Source organism: Erythrolamprus reginae, chromosome 5 (assembly GCF_031021105.1).
Source record: "Erythrolamprus reginae isolate rEryReg1 chromosome 5, rEryReg1.hap1, whole genome shotgun sequence".
In the NCBI taxonomy this organism is placed as follows: domain Eukaryota; kingdom Metazoa; phylum Chordata; class Lepidosauria; order Squamata; family Dipsadidae; genus Erythrolamprus; species Erythrolamprus reginae.
The window spans coordinates 2,780,312-2,799,777 of NC_091954.1; the positions used below are offsets into that span (position 1 = coordinate 2,780,312).

Sequence of the window (19,466 nt, forward strand, 5' to 3'; positions counted from 1 at the left end):
TCCTCCTCTTAGATTGACCAACCTGATGTTTCAAAAGAAGCATCTCCTTCCTTTTTGCTCCAACTCATCCTTCCAAAATGGCCCAGGATGGAGCGGTTATGGGCTTCCACCCTATGTCATGCCAACGCTACGTTCAAGCAACAGAGAAGACGGCTTCCAAGAATGGCATCCCGGTTTCTTTCAACCCTTACCTCTCCCCCAATGCCGGCAGGCTCCATCTCTTCCGCAAAGGATTGGCTTCGGAACCCCTGCGATCGCAGCTTGGCATCTACAACAGTACCGGCTCCCTAACCCAGAAGATCATAAAGATGAGCAACTCCGGAAGTAGCAGCTGTCCCATTTCGGGGAGAGTCACGGCTCCGTGTACTCCATTACGAGGTTCCCCCTGTCCGTCCAGCAACCAAGCCCCCCTGGCAGCCCCGGCCGCTGGCGGTCAAAGTTCAGTGGTGACCTTTCGCTTTATCGAGAAAGCTAGCGTGAAAACGTTAAACGGCTTCCCACTGGTAGAACCCAGAACAGAAAATGGTTTGAGTAGAAGTTTGGGATCTGGAGAGGATTTTCACTGGGAGGCCAAAGGTCAAAAGACAAACGTCCAGACGCCGTGTCACTTACAGCACAAAGCCACCGCATCCCTGAACCCCGCCGTTTCGGACAACGGGGTGAGCTTCAAAGGACAGGCCGACAAATCTTCCTTGTCCACTACGGATGACCAGGACACGGGGGTGTTCAGTAGTAAGCAGGAGCGTCTCGGGTTAAAGACGAAAGCAGAGATATCGGCTTCGGATCCCCTCCTTGCTGGAAACAGGTTTCTTTTAAATGCACAGCCCTCCTTGAGTTGGGGGAATGGACCCCCACTTTCTCCCGGGGCTACCTGCCCTCCCAGTTCCCTCACTAGTGAAATGAGCAGTCTGTCTAATGATCTCTTGTGCCATCGGAGACAACCACAGGGGAAGCAAGCACAGGTACTTGATTTATTTGTTTGTCTGTCTGTCTATCAATTTAATTTAACTTAATCGACTTCTCGACTTGTGTGCCGCCCAATCTCGGACTTACAACAATAAAAACAATACAAAAGGCATTTATTTTATTTATTTACTTAATTTATTTTAATTTTTGTCCTGGCATTTGCCCAGGTTCGTCTAGTGCATCGGTTGCGGCCCTATTTGGACAGGGAGTCATTGCTCACAGTCGCTCATGCCCTCATCACCTCGAGGTTCGATTACTGCAACGCTCTCTACATGGGGCGACCTTTGAAAAGTGTTCGTAAACTTCAGATCGTGCAGAACGCGGCTGCGAGAGCCATCGTGGGGCTTCCAAGATTCGCCCACGTTTCTTCAACACTCCGTGGCCTGCACAGGCTGCCGATCAGTTTCCGGTCACAATTCAAAGTGTTGGTAATGACCTTTAAAGCCCTACATGGCATTGGGCCAGAATACCTCTGGAACCGCCTTCTACCGCACAAATCCCAGTGGTCGATAAGGTCCCACAGAGTTGGCCTTCTCTGGGTCCTGTCGACTAAACAATGTCGTTTGGCGGGCCTCAGGGGAAGAGCCTTCTCTGTGGCGGCCCTGGCCCTCTGGAATCAACTCCCCCCGGAGATTAGAATGGCCCCAACCCTCCTTGTCTTTCTCAAGTTACTCAAGACCCACCTATATCGCCAGGCATGGGGGAACTAAGACATCTCCCCCAGGCTTTCTTATATTTTATGTTTGGTATGTATGTGCTGTATGGGGTTTTTTTAACAGTTGGGGTTTTTTATATAATTTTTATTATTAGATTTGTTCCATAGTTATACTGTTTTTATTACTGTTGTGAGCCGCCCCGAATCTTCGGAGAGGGGTGGCATACAAATCTAATAAATTATTATTAATTATTATTATAATACACAATGATGGTAACAGAGGACATCTTCAAGGAAATAAAAATTAGAGAAGGGATAGAAGAGTGAGTGTAGGATAAGATAAATCAATGAGAGAATAGAGGAAAGATAAAAGGATAGAAGAGAAGATATATGGAATATAGGAGAGACAATAGGACAGGGGACGGAAGGCACTCTAGTGCACTTATGCACGCCCCTTACTGACCTCTTAGGATTCTGGAGAGGTCAACCGTGGACAATCTAAAGGTAAAATGTTGGGGGTTCGGGGATGATACTATGGAGTACAGTAATGAGTCCCACACTTCAACAACTCTATTACTAAAGTCGTATTTTTTACAGTCAAGTTTGGAGCGGTTAATATTGAGCTTGAATCTGTGATGTGCTCTTGCGTTGTTGTGGTTGAAGCTGAAGTAGTCGTTGACAGGCAGGACGTTGCAGCATACGATCTTGTGGGCAATACTTAGATCATGTTTGAGACGTCGTAGTTCTAAGCTTTCTAGGCCCAGGATTGTAAGCCTAGTTTTGTACGGTATTCTGTTACGGGAGGAGGAATGCAGGGCTCTTCTGGTGAAGTATCTCTGGACATTTCCGAGGGTGTTAATGTCTGAGATGTGGTATGGGTTCCAGACAGATGAGCTGTATTCGAGGATGGGTCTGGCGAAGGTTTTGTAAGCTCTGGTAAGTAGTGTGAGATGTACACCCATAACAGTACACCCATAACAGCTCCCACAGTTGCATTCTGGACAATCAAGAATAGGATAGTAGTTTATATAAACATAATATAGAAAATAATGATAAAAGATGAGAGTAGGACAGGGGTGGTAGGCACAATGGTGCGCTTATGCACGCCCCTTACAGACCTCTTAGAAAAGGGGAGAAGTCAATTGTAGACAATCTAAGGTTGAAGATTTTGGGGTTGGGGGAAGAAACAAGAATTGCAAGCGTTGAGCACTCGATTGCTAAAGTTGTATTTTCTGCAGTCTATTTTATTTTATGTATTTATTTGTTTTGTCAAGTGTGTATTGGTGGTATACAAAAATATAATAATATTTATATACAGTAATACTAGTAAAAGAGAAATATAAGGACAGGGGACGGAAGGCACCGTGGTGCACTTATGCATGCTCCTTACTGACCTCTGAGGAATCGGGAGAGGTCAACAGGGGACAGTCTAAGGGTAAAGTTTTGGGGGTTAGGTGATGATACTGCAGAATCTGGTAGTGAGTTCCATGCATCAACTACTCGGTTACTAAAGTCGTATTTCTTACAGTCGAGTTTAGAGCAGTTTACTTTAAGTTTGAAGTAGCCATTAACAGGAAGGACGTTGTAGCAGATGATTTTATGGGCTGTGCTTAGGTCGTGTTTAAGGCGACATAGTTCTAAGCTTTCTAAACTTAGGATTGTAAGTCTAGTTGCGTAAGGGTATACTATTGCGAGTGGAGGAATGGAGGGCTCTTCTAGTGAAGTATCTCTGGACATTTTCTAGAGTGTTTATAGAGTTTGAGTTTCAAGAGTCTAGTTTGGAGTGACTTAAATTTAGTCTGAATCTTTTACGTGCTCGTGTGTTGTTGTGGTTGAAGGTGAAGTAGTCATTAACAGGAAGGACATCTTGGCATATGATTTTGTGAAGTATGGTTAGATCAGTTCAGAGGTGACATAGTTGTCAATTGTCTAATTTCAAGCCTGGTGGAGTAAGGCATTTTGTTGCAAAAGGAGGAGTGAAGGACTCTTCTTGTGAAATATTTCTGGACACTCTCAATTGTATGAACAATAACGTCTACTTAATAATATTTAGTTAATAAGACCAAATATGTTCTGGCCAAAACGTTATCTAAAGCTGGGTGATGGGAATTTCACAACTAAAGTAAAGATTTATTATTATTTAATTTGTTTCATTTGACTTCTATGCTGCTGAATCCCGAAGGAGCCTCCTAAATGAAAATATTTGTCCTTTTTACAGGGAAACCTGTGGGCATATTCACACGAAAGCTCTGCCCATGCCCAGCGTGTTGCCAAAGCCAAATGGGAATTTTTCTACGGCTCAGTGGAATCTCCAAAGACAGGTAAAGCCCCTCGCTTCCTTTGGTTAGGTGTGTCTTGTAACCAGTGACGGGCTGCCAATATTTTTACTGCCACACTGTGGGCGTGTCTTATTTTGTGGGTGTGGCTTGCCGGCCATGTGACCAGGTGGGAGTGGCTTGACAATCATGTGACTGGGGGTGGTGGCTTAAAGGTCATGTGACTGGGTGGGAGTGGCTTACCTATCAAGATAACCTTTCAAATAGGTGCTTGGACTCCTTTTCAGTGGATTAAGTCCCATTATTTGAATAGCCACAACAATGGACAAATGATAGACGGCATTATTTGTTGAGGAGCAACAGGAACATTTTAAGATTTTGTACTGAACCCACAAGGCTCAGTATGATAACAGACTAGGCAAGTAGCTCAATTTTCTTTCGTTGCTATAAAAGTTCAGTTCTAGATCATGATTAAAATGATGAAAGCGTTTATGGGTAAAAACAGACTATTTAATTATTTCCTATTTTAAAAGTAATTAAGGATCATACTAAGGTACCCAAGAAGGAAGGACAACAAATAAACTATTAAGTATTCAATAAATAGTGCATAAACTTACTACCTCCACTGCTTCTACCTGTATTAGGAGAAACATTTCTTCATAATCCCATCCCCTTAGAAACATAGAAGATTGACAGCAGAAAAAGACCTCATGCCCCATCTACTGTAGTCTGCCCTTATACTATTTCCTGTATTTTATCTTAGGATGGATATATGTTTATCCCAGGCATGTTTAAATCCAGTTACTGTAGATTTACCAACCACGTCTGCTGGAAGTTTGTTCCAAGCATCTACTACTCTTTCAGTCAAATAATATTTTCTCACGTTGCTTCTGATCTTTCCCCCAACTAACTTCAGATTGTGTCTCCTTGTTCTTGTGTTCACTTTCCTATTAAAAACACCGGAAACACTGAGGATTTTGTTAGTAACATTGGTATCTGTGTGTTCCAGGAATACCATCTCAGAAGGCCCTTGATCCTTCAGCTCAGCTACTTGAGAAATCCAAAACCGACTGGACGGGGCCAGAACACAGCCTGTGTCATGTCGAGGTAGAAATTGAGATGACCCCACCGGGCGATGCCAAGTTTGAAAACTGCGAAACCGGGATCATCCGCAGAACGGTGAAGTACTCCGAGACCGATCTGGACTCCGTCCCCTTGAGGTGCTACCACGAGACAAACATTGATGACATTTTGGCTGAGAAGGAAGAAGTGGATTCGGCCATTGAGAGCCAGAAGGACAGCGAGAGCAATTCTGCGGGAATTCCAAGGAAAGCAAGCAATGTTCCAGACGACCTCTTCTCTCGGCACGCCAAGGAAGCGGATAGTAAAGCATTCGACAACAAGAACCAGGGAGACAAAGATGGTGAAATATCTGAGGCCGTGGAACATCACGAGGACAGGTGAGTTCTCCAGGGTGGCCAACAAAGTGAAAGCAGTGACAATTGTTTGTTTCTACAGAGCAGTGGTGGGATTCAGTTTTTTTACTACCAGTTTTGTGGGAACATTTTTTACTTTATGTTGGATCACAGCCAGCTCCTCTGATAACAGAGTTTGAGCCAGAGGAACCAGGTCTGTCCGAGCATCATAGCCCTGTGTGGCTATCGGAGGATTCAGATAGTGAAGTGGAAGGAGAGATGGAAGATGAAGGTGTTGGAGAGATAGAAGAGGTGGAGGCCCCTGAAATGCCTATGGAACCCCCAGCTAGGGTCTTGTCTGGGTCAAATGAGGAAGAGATGACTGATGATCCAATCCTGAATGTTTTTATCTTTCTATCTATCTATCTATCTATCTATCTATCTATCTATCTATCTATCTATCTATCTATCTATCTATCTACCTACCTACCTACCTACCTACCTACCTATCTACCTATCTATCATCCATATCTATCTATCTATCTATCTATCTATCTATCTATCTATCTATCATCTCTCTCTCTCTTTCTCTCTCTCTCTCTATCTATCTATCTACCTACCTACCTACCTACATATCTATCATCCATATCTATCTATCTATCTATCTATCTATCTATCTATCTATCTACCTATCTATCATCCATATCTATCTATCTATCTATCTATCTACCTACCTACCTACCTACCTACCTACCTATCTATCATCCATATCTACCTATCTATCATCCATATCTATCTATCTATCTATCTATCATCTATCTCTCTCTCTATCTCTATCTCTCTCTCTATCTATCTACCTACCTACCTACCTACATATCTATCATCCATATCTATCTATCTATCTATCTATCTATCTATCTATCTATCTATCTATCTATCTATCTATCTATCTATCTATCTATCTATCTATCTATCTATCTACCTACCTATCTATCATCCATATCTATCTATCTATCTATCTATCTATCTATCTATCTATCTATCTATCTATCTATCTATCTATCATCTATCTCTCTCTCTCTCTATCTATCTACCTACCTACCTACCTACATATCTATCATCCATATCTATCTATCTATCTATCGATCGATCGATCGATCGATCTACCTACCTACCTACCTACCTACCTACCTACCTATTTATTTAAGAAAGATATAGGAATAATATGGAGGAAATACTAGAGTTCATAAACATATACATGTAGTTAGTAGAAATATAAGAGTAAGTATTAGGTCAAGGGACGGAAGGCACGCTGGTGCGCTTACTGACCTCTTAAGAATCTGGAGAGGTCAACCATGGACAGTGTAAGGGTAAAATTTTGGGGGTTAGGGGATGACACTGCAGAGTCTGGTAGTGAGTTCCATGCTTCAACAACTCAATTACTAAAGTCGTATTTTTTACAGTCAAGTTTGAAGTGGTTAACATGAAGTTTGAATCTGTTGTGTGCTCTTTTGTTGTTGTGATTGAAGCTGAAATAGTGTGCGAAGGATTAGGGGGGGAGGATTAGGGGGGACAGGAGCAACTGCGTAGATGCAGGGGGAGATCTTGATTACAGCTGAGGGTAATAGGGAATTCTGCAGCATGAATAAAAGGAGAGATTTGTGGGAGTGTTCTTTGCAAGAGTTATCGTTCGTGGTTTATAGAGAAAGACAAAAACGGATGCAGAGTTTTCTCTAAAGCAACATCCTTGCTTCCTTGGAGAAACTCAGCCTTTGGACAGTTGTTTTATGAAAGATTGTAGCTATTGCAAAAAAGAGTGAGTACCCTTGCTTCATCCCAATTCGGAGACATTATTTACAATCCTTGGGTTTTTTTAGACATTTGTTATCGGCCTTGAAAATAACCCAAACTGTTTGGTAGTCTTGCGGCTCTCAGCCACCTTGTTAAGGAAATATATTTTTGTGTTTCTGAAACTTTGATTTTGACCTTAATCATTGCTCAGCTGTCACACAAGGTAGAACACTTTAAAGCAATCTATTACTTTATAGAAGTAAACTACAACATGGGGTTTTCTAAAATATATATATATGCAAAAAGGCTTCTAGAGTTATTAACCTGATCCTACACAGCTTCTGCTCGGGCAATCTCACACTACTTACCAGAGCCTATAAAACTTTTGCCAGACCCATCCTTGAATACAGCTCATCTGTCTGGAATCCATACTGCATCTCGGACATCAACACCCTCGAAAATGTCCACAGATACTTCACCAGAAGAGCCCCTTACTCCTCCACTCGAAACAGAATACCCTACGAGACTAGACTTTCAATCCTGGGTCTAGAAAGCTTAGAACTACGACGCCTAAAACATGATCTAAGTATTACCTACAAGATCATAGGCTGCAATGTCCTGCCTGTCAATGACTACTTCAGCTTCAACCGTAACAACACAAGAGCACGCAACAGATTCAAACTTAATATTAACCGCTCCTGACTTGACTGTAAAAAATATGACTTTAGCAATCGAGTTGTCGAAGCATGGAACTCATTACCTGACTCAGTAGTGTCAACCCCTAACCCCCAACATTTCTCCCTTAGACTCTCCACGATTGACCTCTCCAGGTTCCTAAGAGGTCAGTAAGGGGCGTACATAAGTGCACCAGTGTGCCTTCCGTCCCCTGTCCTATAGTCTCTCCTATATCTCCTATATCTTTTCTTCCTTTCATATATATTTTCTTCTATCCTTTCTTTATATATATTACTACATGTCTATTCTCTCCAATATGTATTGTGTATTGGACAAATAAATAAACAAACAAATGTTTATACAGGAGTTCATTGAAACTTGAAAAGAAAGTTGAGGAAGGCTAATATAACTTCTGTTTCTCCTCTCTTCACCACCACATGTCACCCCTAGGGTCATCACCAGAAATGTCCAAATACTGAAGTCTCCTGTACCTTTCTGCTTTGGTCAGAACATTTCCAAGGACAGCATGGATTCATTCAGCAAGCATTTCGAGAGCATCATGGAGTCCCACCGAGCCAAAGGAACGTCTTACACCAGCTTAGATTCCATAGATATCTTGTCTTCTCCCACACCTCTACAAAACGGGACGGTCTTCACTTTCGATCTCCCCACCTTGACTCCAGACATTCAAGAGGAAAGTCAAGACAGCCCTAAAATCACTGAGCAGAATTTTGCCCCCATAGCTCTGCTGGATCCAGATTCTGGAACTAGTTCTGCCACGGATGTTCCTTGGACTGAACGGGAAGAGGAAGGAAGACAAAAGTGGAAAATTAGCTTACAAAGTCCCTGCCACTCAGAGGACAGTTTAGGAATTCCTCTGGCCTCCATCATAAGGTGAGTGAATTCCAGGTAGTGTTGGTTTCAGTAATGGGCTGGGAGTGGGAGGACACAGTACGGTCAGTAGATTTATGCACTATTTATTGGATACAGTGGTACCTCTACTTAAGAACACCTCTACTTAAGAACTTTTCTAGATAAGAACCGGGTGTCCAAGACTTTTTTTGCCTCTTCTTAAGGACCATTTTCTAATTAAGAACCCGAGCCCGGAAAAATTTCCCAGGAAATTTGAGAGCGGCACGAAGGCCCGGTCAGTTTCCTACCATTCCCCCTTTAATCCCGGCCATCTTGGGCTTTTCTGGGCTGCCAGAGGAGCCTTTCGGTGGCACTTAAGGAGGATTTGGCAGCCCAGAGCAAACGGAGTGTTTTCCTTTCTCTGGGCGCTTGGAGAGGGAATAAACCTCTGCCAGTGCCCAGAGAAAAGAAATGCTACCTTAACTCTGGGCAGCCCAGAGCAAATGGAGCATTTTCCTTTCTCTGAGCGCTGCCTCAGAGTCCCTTTTTTTTAACCCTTCAAGTTTTGGATTTTTTTGATTCCCCTCCCCTCCCCTTCTTCCTTCAGCAGCAACTGTCCTCCTCCTCTTCTTCTTCCTCCTCCTGCTCCCACCCAAATTCCGAGCTTTTATTTCTTTCCTAATGGGTTTGCACACATTATTTGCTTTTACATTGATTCCTATGGGAAAAATTGCTTCTATTTAAGAACGTTTCTACTTAAGAACCTGGTCACGGAACGAATTAAGTTCTTAAGTAGAGGTACCACTGTACTTAATAGGTTTTTTTATTGTGCTTCCTTCTCTAGTACCTTAGTCTGATCCTTAATTATTTTTAAAATAGGAAAATTATTAAACAGTATGTTTTTACACATAAACCCTTTAATCATTTTAATCATCATCTAGAACTGAACTTTTAAATCAATTAAAGAAAATGGAGCTACTTGCCTAATCTGTTATCATACTGAACCTTGTGGGTTCAGTACAAAACCTTAAAATGTTCCCATGCTCCTCAACAAACAATGCTGTCGATCATGTGTCCTTTTCGTGGCTCTTCATATAATGTGACACAATCCACTGAAAAAAGAGTCCAAGCACCTATTTGAAAACTTACCTTGGCCAGTAAGCCACTCCCACCCAGTCACATGACCTTTAAGCCACCCCCCGATCACATGATTGTCAAGCCACTCCCGCCTGGTCACATGGACGACAAGCCACTCCTACCCTGGTCACATGACTATCAAGCCACACCCACAAAATAAGCCAGGCCCACAGTGTGGCAGTAAAAATGTTGGCAGCCCATTACTGGGTGGGTTGTTCCCAGTTTGGCCCAGTTCTAAAAACCGGTAGCGCTGGCAACAGGAGGCTCCACATACCGACCCGGAATGCTTCATATTCATGTAATCAAATATCTTGTGATTGTTTTAATAATAATAATTTATTAGATTTGTATGCCGCCCCTCTCCAAAGACTCGGGGCGGCTCACAACAATAATAACAACAGTATACAATATAATAATAATAATAATAATAATAATAATAATAATAATAATAATAATTTATTAGATTTGTATGCTGTCTCTCTCCGAAGACTTGGGGCGGCTCACAACAATAATAATAACAGTATACAATATAACAAATCTAATATTAAAAATTATCTAAAACACATCATTTAAAAATCATACAACCAGAGCATACCATACATAAAACTATATAAGCCCGGGGGAGATATCTCAGTTCCCCCATGCCTGGCGATATAGGTGGGTCTTGACCAATTTACGAAAGGTAAGAAAGGTGGGGGCAGTTCTGATCTGTGGGGGGAGTTGGTCCCAGAGGGCCGGGGCCGCCACAGAGAAGGTTCTTCCCTTGGGGTCCGCCAGATGACATTGTTTAGTCGACGGGACCCGGATAAGGCCAACTCTGCGGGACCTTATCAGTCGCACAATGTAACAATGAAAGAGCTTGCAAGTGGGTAAGAGCTGGGAACATTAATAGCACCTGGTTAGGGCTGGAAAGAAACAAGTAAAACAATGAAAAAAAAACCGTACAAAGACAGGATTTGGAAAGTATTCTTGGCAGAGAGTAACAATGAAAGAGCTTGCAAGCTGATGAAAGCTGGGAACATCATTAGCACCAGGTTAGGGCTGGAAAGAAACTTATTCGCATCAAGTTAGAGCAATGAAAAAAATCCCTGCAAAGACTTAGGGCTTGGAAAACATTCTTTGCAGAGAGTAACAATGAAAGCACCTGCAAGGTCAGAGCTGGAAAGATCGTTAGCACCTAGTTAGAGCTGGAAAAAAGCTACATTCAGAGTATAAGACGCACCCTAGTTATCAGCCTCTTTTAGGGAAGAAAAAGCTGCGTCTTATAAACTGAAAAATGCGATAAGTCAGTAACATATACAGTAGTCCCTCACCTATCGCTGGTGTTACGTTCCAGACCTGGCCGCGATAGGTGAAATCCGCGATGGGGAATTTATCGACTGATAGTACTTATTTAAGTATTTATATTGTAATTGTTTGGTAAGTTTTCATTGTTTTAAGTGTTTATAAACCCTTCCCACACAGTATTTATTTTAGATACAGTATTTAAATACAGTATTTACAATTTTAGATTTTTATTTTTTTTGAAAAACCTGCCGATCAAGTTCGGCGGGCTGTTTAAATCTGCCGATCGACTTCCTCAGAAACCCGCGATGAAGTGAAGCCGCAGTAGGTGAAGCGCGGTATAGCGAGGGACTACTGTAAAGCCCTTCATGGCATCGGACCAGATTATCTCCGAGACCGCCTTCTGCTGCACGAATCCCAGCGACCGATTAGGTCCCACAGAGTGGGCCTTCTCCAGGTCCTGTCAACAATGTCGTTTGGCGGGCCCCAGGGGAAGAGCCTTCTCTGTGGCGGCCCCGACTCTCTGGAACCAGCTCCCCCCAGAGATTAGAACTGCCCCTACCCTCCTTGCCTTTCGTAAACTCCTCAAGACCCACCTTTGTCGTCAGGCATGGGGGAACTGAGATATCTCCCCCGGGCCTATAGAATTTATGTATGGTATGTTTGTACGTATGTCTGCTTAGTAATGGTTTTTTAAAAATATTTTAATTTGTAAATTATTAGATTTGTTATGAACTGTTTTATTGTGTTGTGAGCCGCCCCGAGTCTACGGAGAGGGGCGGCATACAAATCTAATAAATAAATAAACATTATTAACTTTTTTTTTTTGTTCCAGCAAGCATCATCTCAGCCAGCTCGTCTCCGACTCGGATTCCGAAATGGACAGCACCGAGCAACTCGCCCTGGGCAGCACGGACACACTTTCTAGCGGATACAACGCCGATTTGGAGGCTGCCAAACGCCTGGCCAAAAGGCTGTACAACTTGGACGGTTTCCGGAAGGCAGATGTAGCTCGCCATCTGGGAAAGAAGTAAGTAGGCACGAGCATTGAAAGTGGTCTCTTTGTCCAGATTTCATTCAGAGTTTATTTTATTATTCATTGATTGGGTTTATATGCCGCCCCTCTCCGAAGACTCGGGGCGGCTTACAACTTATCAAAAAAAAAAAAAACCAATACAAAGAGTCCTGAATCCCATTAAATTTAAAAAGTAGCTGATTTAAAATGCCAAATTTCATTAAAAATCAACCATTCCCATTGCAAACGAACAAATGTACATTCCATTCATCGGCCAAGGGACTAGAGTCTTAATTTATTTATTTATTTATTTATTACTTAGATTTGTATGCCGCCCCTCTCCGAAGACTCGGGGCGGCTCACAACATGTAGAAACAAATCATAAGCAATCAGACAAATTTAAAATATTTAAATATTTAAAAACCCCATATGCTAACAGACACACACACAGACATACCATGCATAAATTAAACGTGCCCAGGGGGAGATGTTTCAGTTCCCCCATGCCTGACGGCAAAGGTGGGTTTTAAGGAGTTTACGGAAGGCAGGAAGAGTAGGGGCAGTTCTAATCTCCGGGGGGAGTTGGTTCCAGAGGGCCGGTGCCGCCACAGAGAAGGCTCTTCCCCTGGGGCCCGCCAACCGACATTGTTTAATTGACGAGACCCGGAGAAGGCCAACTCTGTGGGACCTAATCGGTCGCTGGGATTCGTGTGGCAGGAGGCGGTCTCGGAGATATTCTGGTCCGATGCCATGAAGGGCTTTAAAGGTCATAACGAACACTTTGAATTGTGACCGGAAATTGATCGGCAGCCAATGCAGACTGCGGAGTGTTGGTGTAACATGGGCATATTTGGGAAAGGCCATGACTGCTCTCGCAGCTGCATTTTGCACGATCTGAAGTTTCTGAACACTTTTCAAAGGTAGCCCCATGTAGAGAGCATTACAGTAATGGTCCCAAGCCTGGAGGCACAAGTGAGTCTTCAGACTCTTGCAGAAGGAGAGCAGGTTGAGGGAAGTGCAACCCTCTGGGGGGAGCTGATTCCAGAGAGCACGGGGCCACCACAGAGAAGGCACTTCTCCTAGGTCCCACGAGGCAACATTGTCTATTGACGGGACCTGGAGGAGGCTGACTCTGTGGGATCTAGTCGGTCGCTGTGACTCATATGGCAGAAGGCGGTCCCTTCAGTAATCTGTCCGATGCCAGGTAGGGCTTTAAAGGTCATAATTAACACTTTGAATTGCACCCAGAAACCAAACGGCACTCCGCGGAGTGCTAGAGAGACAGGGGCATACCTAGAAAGGCCCATGACTGCTTGCACAGCTGCAATTTGCACGATCTGTAGTTTCCGAACTCTCTTCAGAGGTAGCCCCATGTAGAGAGCACTGCAGCAGTCAAACCTTGAGGTGATTTGATTCACTCTGTAAAGAAATATGACTGCCTAGTGTGCTCCTACATAGCGCTCTTCAGAGAAAGTGATTATGGCTCCAGTAGACAAGCCGAGCGGTGAGTTGCTTTCGATTCGGCCCCGTTCGGTGAACCGGTAGTGGGAGGCGAGAGGTGGCGGGAGGCGAGCGCATGCACAAATCTGTAGCAACGGCATTTAGAGCTCACTCCTGGGTAAGCCACCGCTTTCATTACAGAAACAACAGAGGAAGCTCTTGTTTCATTTTACAAACCTTCTTGGTAATATTGTTGATGTGGCCTGAATAGCTTTTGGACACAAGGGGGCGTTTCCTCTTTTCTTTTCTAGCTTGGTAGCAATATTCTATAGAGCCTTGTGGCACAGTGGGGCAGTGGTTAGAGTGCAGTAGTGCAAGCTACTTCTGCTGATCTCAGTAGGCTCAAGGTTGACTCAGCCTTCCGTCCTTCCGAGGTCGGTAAAATGAGGACCCAGATTGTTGGGGGCTGTTCAGCCGGGCTCTCTTTGGGGTGAAGAGAGGCTGTTCAGCCGGGCTCTCTGGTAGGAGCCTCCCGAAAATTCAAGGGTAAAAAATTCAGACACACACACACACTTGAAAATTCAAAAACAATGTTCTTTATCACAAAATTCAAAAGAAACAAAGCACCCTTTTTGTATTGCAAAGAGCACTCTTCCCAAAACAAACTTGTAGGCTGTAAAACCCCTTAAACAGTCCTTATGTACTTAGCTAGCAGCTGTGAAGAAACCTCACAGCCCTCCTTCTTCCATGAGTTGAAACACACACGCTTTGCTCTGCCTTGGTTTCAAAGTCTTGAAAAATCAACAGAGTCCTGAAACAGCAACTCAAGATCCAAACCAGTACGATCAGATAATCTCCACACTGCGAGGCCAGCATGCTGCCCATTTAACAGCAGCCCTAATTACTTGAACCCCACAGAACCACAGGTGGACTCAATTATCTCCTATAATACTTTTGAAGCTGTTCTCTCCTATGCATAGCTCTACGCATACGTGGATCTATCATTATTTCCTCATCCGAAGATAAGGAAGATAAGGATGATTGACTTCTTCCTGGGCTGTCTTCCAAGCCCCCCTCCTCCATCTCACCGTCACTTCCTTCTGCAGAGGACAATTCACCGTCTGACTCTGTCGGCAGCAAAACAGGCCTATGACATGTTGATGTTTCCCACGCATCCCCCTCCTCAGTCCTTGGGGCAGGAGCTGGGCCAGAGCCAACACAATAGGGGCAAGAGGCTGACTCTCTGTAAAACCGCTTAGAGAGGGTTGTAAAGCACTGTGAAGCGGTATATAAGTCTAAATGCTATTGCTAATGCTACTCCAAGACGTGCAAATATACTACGGTCGCTACAGTATAGTTGGATTATGTTATGGTTGGCTCTGGCCCAGCTCCTGCCCCAAGGAATGTGGAGATGGATGTGGGGAAAACATCAAAATGTCATAGACCTGTTTTATTGCCGACAGAGGCAGGGAGTGCAGTTTCCTCGGACGAAGAAGAAGGTGGGGGTGACTTGGAAGAGGGGGGCTTGGCACACAGCCCAGGAAGCCAGTCTCCATTATCTTTGGTCGATTCGGATGTGGACGTCTTGGACCCACGCAGGCACAGAGTTATGCGTAGAAGAGACCAATTGAGGACATATTACAGGACATAAGAGAGGCCACCTGTGTTTGGGTGGGGCTCCAGTAATTAGAGCTGCTGATATAAATAGCAGCGTGTTGGTTTGGCCGTTGTTGAAGATTATCTGATCGCAGTTCTTCAGGAATTGTGCCTTGCTGTTTTCCGGACTTTGTTTGTTGATTTTTCACGCCTTTGAAACCAAAGCAGAGCAAAGTGTGTGTGTCTCACTTCATTGGAAGAAAGAGGGCTGTGACGTTCCTTCACAACTGCTAGCTAAGTACTTAAGGACTGATTAAGGGGATTGTAGAAACTACCAGGTTGTTTTGGGACGAGTGCTCTTTCAATACAAAAAGGGTGCTTTGTTTCTTTTGACTTTTGTGATAAAGAACATTGTTTTGAATTTTCAAAGGTGTGTGTGTCTGAAATTTGTACCCTTGAATTTTCGGGAGGCTCCTGCCAGAGAGCCCGGCAGAACAGATCAGAACACAGGATTTATTTATTTATTATTATTATTATTTATTTTATTATTATTTTGATTTATATGCCACCCAATCCCAAAGGACTCAGTGTGGCTCACAACAACATAAAATTACAATGACAGTGACAATAATAAAAAGAAGTTAAGAAGAAACGAGCAATTACTAAAATCCTAATTAAAACCTAATACAGTTCAACAACACACATACTAATCATTCATACCGATTCATAGACATGGACCAGCTAGTGGTTAATGTAGGGCCCTCAGGCCTGCTGGTATAGCCAGGTCTTTGTGGCCTTATGAAAGGCCAGCAGGGTGGAGGCCGTAAAGACCTTGGGGGCGAGAGTTGATTCCACAAAGTCAGGGTGGCAACAGAGAAGGCCCTGCCTTGCGGGAAGTGCAATTGAAAAATAAAAAAATCTGGGAGCTTCCCCTGTCTTGTACTGTCTGCCAGGATCTATCCTTCAGCTGTGAATCCGTCTCACATCAAAATTCTATCAATGAGCTGTTTCTTTCCTTTCCAGCAATGATTTCAGCAAGACAGTAGCAGGGGAGTACCTCAGGTTCTTTGAATTCACCGGAATGACTCTGGACCAAGCTCTTAGGTAAGTGTCCTCCCGTCCCGAGCTCCGTTTTTGCTGGCAGAAGGTTGCAGGAGGCCATCGCAGCAGAAAGTGGACCTTGGGAAGCCCCTTTTCTCTGGCTGACCGCTCGGATCACCACTGGAGGCCTCGACATGAGCGATGTCAAACTGGCCACGCCCACTCTGGCCACACCCACCCTGGTCATGCCCACCCCAACCTCCCCGAGGTCGAACACAACTCTGATGCAGCCAGCGGCAGGCAGCCACTTACCTCGCTACCCGGACAGTGCTCAGTGGCCTCACATGGGCATATGTGCTCCTGATACATGCCCGCACATGCCCTGCATGAGATTTGGCGCAGAAAACCAAATCTCGTGAGATTTCAGCTATTTTTGGCAATATTTTTGCTCCCGCGTATGCAGAAAAGCAAAAAACGGCAAAAAAAAAAAAGCCAGGGTGGCGCAGCAGGTAGAGTGCGGTACTGCAGGCCACTGAAGCTGATTGTAGATCTGTAGGTCAGCGGTTCAAATCTCATCACCGGCTCAAAGTTGACTCAGCCTTGCATCCTTCCAAGGTGTGGGTGAAATGAGGATTGTGGGGGCAACAGGCTGGCTCTGTTAAAAAATGCTGTTGCTAACATGTTGTAAGCCGGCCTGAGTCTAAGGAGAAGGGCGGAATAGAAAAAATTGAATGAATGTGTTGTGGTTGGCTCTGGCCCAGCTCCTGCCCCAAAGAATGTGGAGGTGGATGCAGGGGAAACGTCAACATGTCCTAGGCCTGTTTTGTTGCCGGCAGACACAGGGAGTGCAGTTTCCTCAGATGAAGAAGAAGGTGGGGGTGACTTGGAAGAGGGGGGCTTGGCACACAGCCCAGGAAGTCAATCTCCATTATCTTCCATCGATTCGGATGAGGAAGTGTTGGACCCACACAGGTGCAGACTTATGCGTAGAAGAGACCAATTGAGGACATATTACAGGACATAAGAGAGGCCACCTGTGTTTGGGTGGGGCTCCAGTAATTAGAGCTGCTGCTATAAATAGCAGTATGCTAGTTTGGCCGTTGTGGAAGATTATCTGATCGCAGTTCTTCAGGATCGTGCCTCGCTGTGTCTGAACTTTGTTTGTGGATTTTTCACGCCTTTGACACCAAAGCAGAGTAAAGTGTGTGTGTGTTTCACTTCGTGGGAAGAAGGAGGGCTGTGACGTTTCTTCACAGCTACTAGCTAAGTACTTAAGGACTGATTAAGGGGATTGTACAGCCTACAAGGTTGTTTTGGGGAAGAGTGCTCTTTGCAATACAAAAAGGGGGCTTTGTCTCTTTTGAATTTTGTGATAAAGGACATTGTTTTGAATTTTCAAACGTGTGTGTGTCTGAAATTTGTACCCGTGAAATTTCGGGAGGCTTCTACCAGAGAGCTCGACAGAACAGAATGAATGAATGAATGAATGAATGAATGAATGAATGAATATCAATGAAATCTCTCAAATTGAGAGTTTGGCTCGCAAATGAGAGTTCGGCTATTTTCATGGGCATTTTTGCTTCCGCAAATGTGTAGAAGCAAAAAACCCAACGCTTTTTGCTGGAAATCTTTCGGTCGTGCTGTTCTGGGGCCATTTCCGCTACCTGGAAGGCACCTCCCCAAGGTGGGGGGTGGGGAGGAGCCCATGACTGGATGTGGCGATCCATAGTTTGACCACCCTACACTGGAGAAATAGACATGTCTTCCTTTTTTCTTCAGGTCTTTTTTGAAGGAGCTGGCCCTGATGGGGGAAACTCAAGAACGGGAGCGGATCCTAGCTCACTTTTCACAGCGATATTATGAGTGCAACCCCAAAACCATCCCTTCTGAAGGTGACGTGAGACAAATTGAAAACATCTGGAGTAGATAAGACCTTTCAACTCATTGCTTCTCGTTGTACAGAGATCTTGTATTTGTACAGTATTTGCATTTATTAGATTTGTATGCCGCCCCTCTCCGAAGACTCGGGGCGGCTAACAACAATAAAAAGACAATGGGAACAAATCTAATATTAAAAATAATCTTAAAAACCCCAATTTAAAGAACCACTCATACATACAAGCATACCATGTATACATTCTATAAGCCTAGGGGGAGGGAAAATGTCAATTCCCCCCTGCCTGACGACAGAGGTGGGTTTTGAGGAGCTTGCGAAAGGCAAGGAGGGTGGGGGCAACTCTGATATCTGGGGGGAGCTGGTTCCAGAGGGTCGGGGCCGCCACAGAGAAGGCTCTTCTCCTGGGTCCCGCCAAACAACATGTCCTGCTGCTTTTGCAGTAACTGAGGTGGAATAAAGCACTGGCAAGAATTCCAGCCTGTACAAGCATAATAAGATGATTTGCCTGGTAGAACAGAGATCTAGATCAGTGTTTTTCAACCAGTGTGCCGCGGCACATTAGTGTGCCATGAGACATGGTCAGGTGTGCCGCGAAGCTCAGCTTCCTTCTTCACTGCACCTTCCTTCTTCACGGCATCCTTCTTTGTGGCTTCTTTTTCGCGCCTACCTTCTCCACAGCAGGCGAGCTTTGGGGCCTGGCCTGGGGGTGGCAGCTGCGAGCGGGAGCTCCAGGGTGGAGGCAGCAATAGCGGCAGCTTAACGTGTTGCTGGACACCGTACATGCTGGTGCTGCGGGGCTGGCATTGGCCCGCTAGCTGGGCCGGGACGGAAGTGCCAGCCCCATGCCCAACGCCAGCATATACGGAGTCCAGCAACACGTCCAGCCGCCACCGTCAGGGCTCCCGCTCGCAGTCGACCGCTCTGCCACCACCTCGTGACTACTGCCCGATGCTGCTGTTGCCGGTGTGGTGTATGAGAAAGAGAGAGAGAGAAAGAGAGAGAGAGAAAGAAAGCAAGAGAGAGAAAGCAAGAGAGAGAGAGAAAGAGAGAAAGAAAGCAAGAGAGAGAGAAAGACAGAGAGAAAAAGAAAGCGAGAGGGGGGGAGGAAGGAGGGAGAGAGAAAGACATAGAGGGAGGGAGGGAGAGAGAAAGAGAGCAGTAAAGAGAGGAAGGAAGGAAGAGAGAAAGAAAGAAAGAGGGATGAAGAAAGAGAAAGAAAGAGGAAGGAAGGAAGAGAGAGAAAGAGTGAGAGAGAAAGAAAGCAAGAGAGAGAAAGCAAGAGAGAGAGAGAAAGAGAGAAAGAAAGCAAGAGAGAGAGAAAGACAGAGAGAAAAAGAAAGCGAGAGGGGGGAGGGAAGGAGGGAGAGAGAAAGACATAGAGGGAGGGAGGGAGAGAGAAAGAGAGCAGTAAAGAGAGGAAGGAAGG

General features: G+C 44.7%; 1 protein-coding gene across 1 annotated transcript in view; it reads left to right on the forward strand.

The window, feature by feature from the left end:
* The first annotated feature begins 77 nt into the window (after nucleotides 1-77).
* Nucleotides 78-19,466, forward strand: part of PSD (pleckstrin and Sec7 domain containing) — a 59,219-nt gene continuing 39,830 nt past the window's right edge. The window contains exons 1-7 of the mRNA XM_070751902.1: nucleotides 78-962; nucleotides 3,840-3,942; nucleotides 4,907-5,357; nucleotides 8,229-8,672; nucleotides 11,887-12,081; nucleotides 16,126-16,206; nucleotides 17,923-18,035. Of these exons, the coding sequence (XP_070608003.1) occupies nucleotides 78-962; nucleotides 3,840-3,942; nucleotides 4,907-5,357; nucleotides 8,229-8,672; nucleotides 11,887-12,081; nucleotides 16,126-16,206; nucleotides 17,923-18,035 (2,272 nt within the window). The remainder of the gene's footprint in view (nucleotides 963-3,839; nucleotides 3,943-4,906; nucleotides 5,358-8,228; nucleotides 8,673-11,886; nucleotides 12,082-16,125; nucleotides 16,207-17,922; nucleotides 18,036-19,466) is intronic.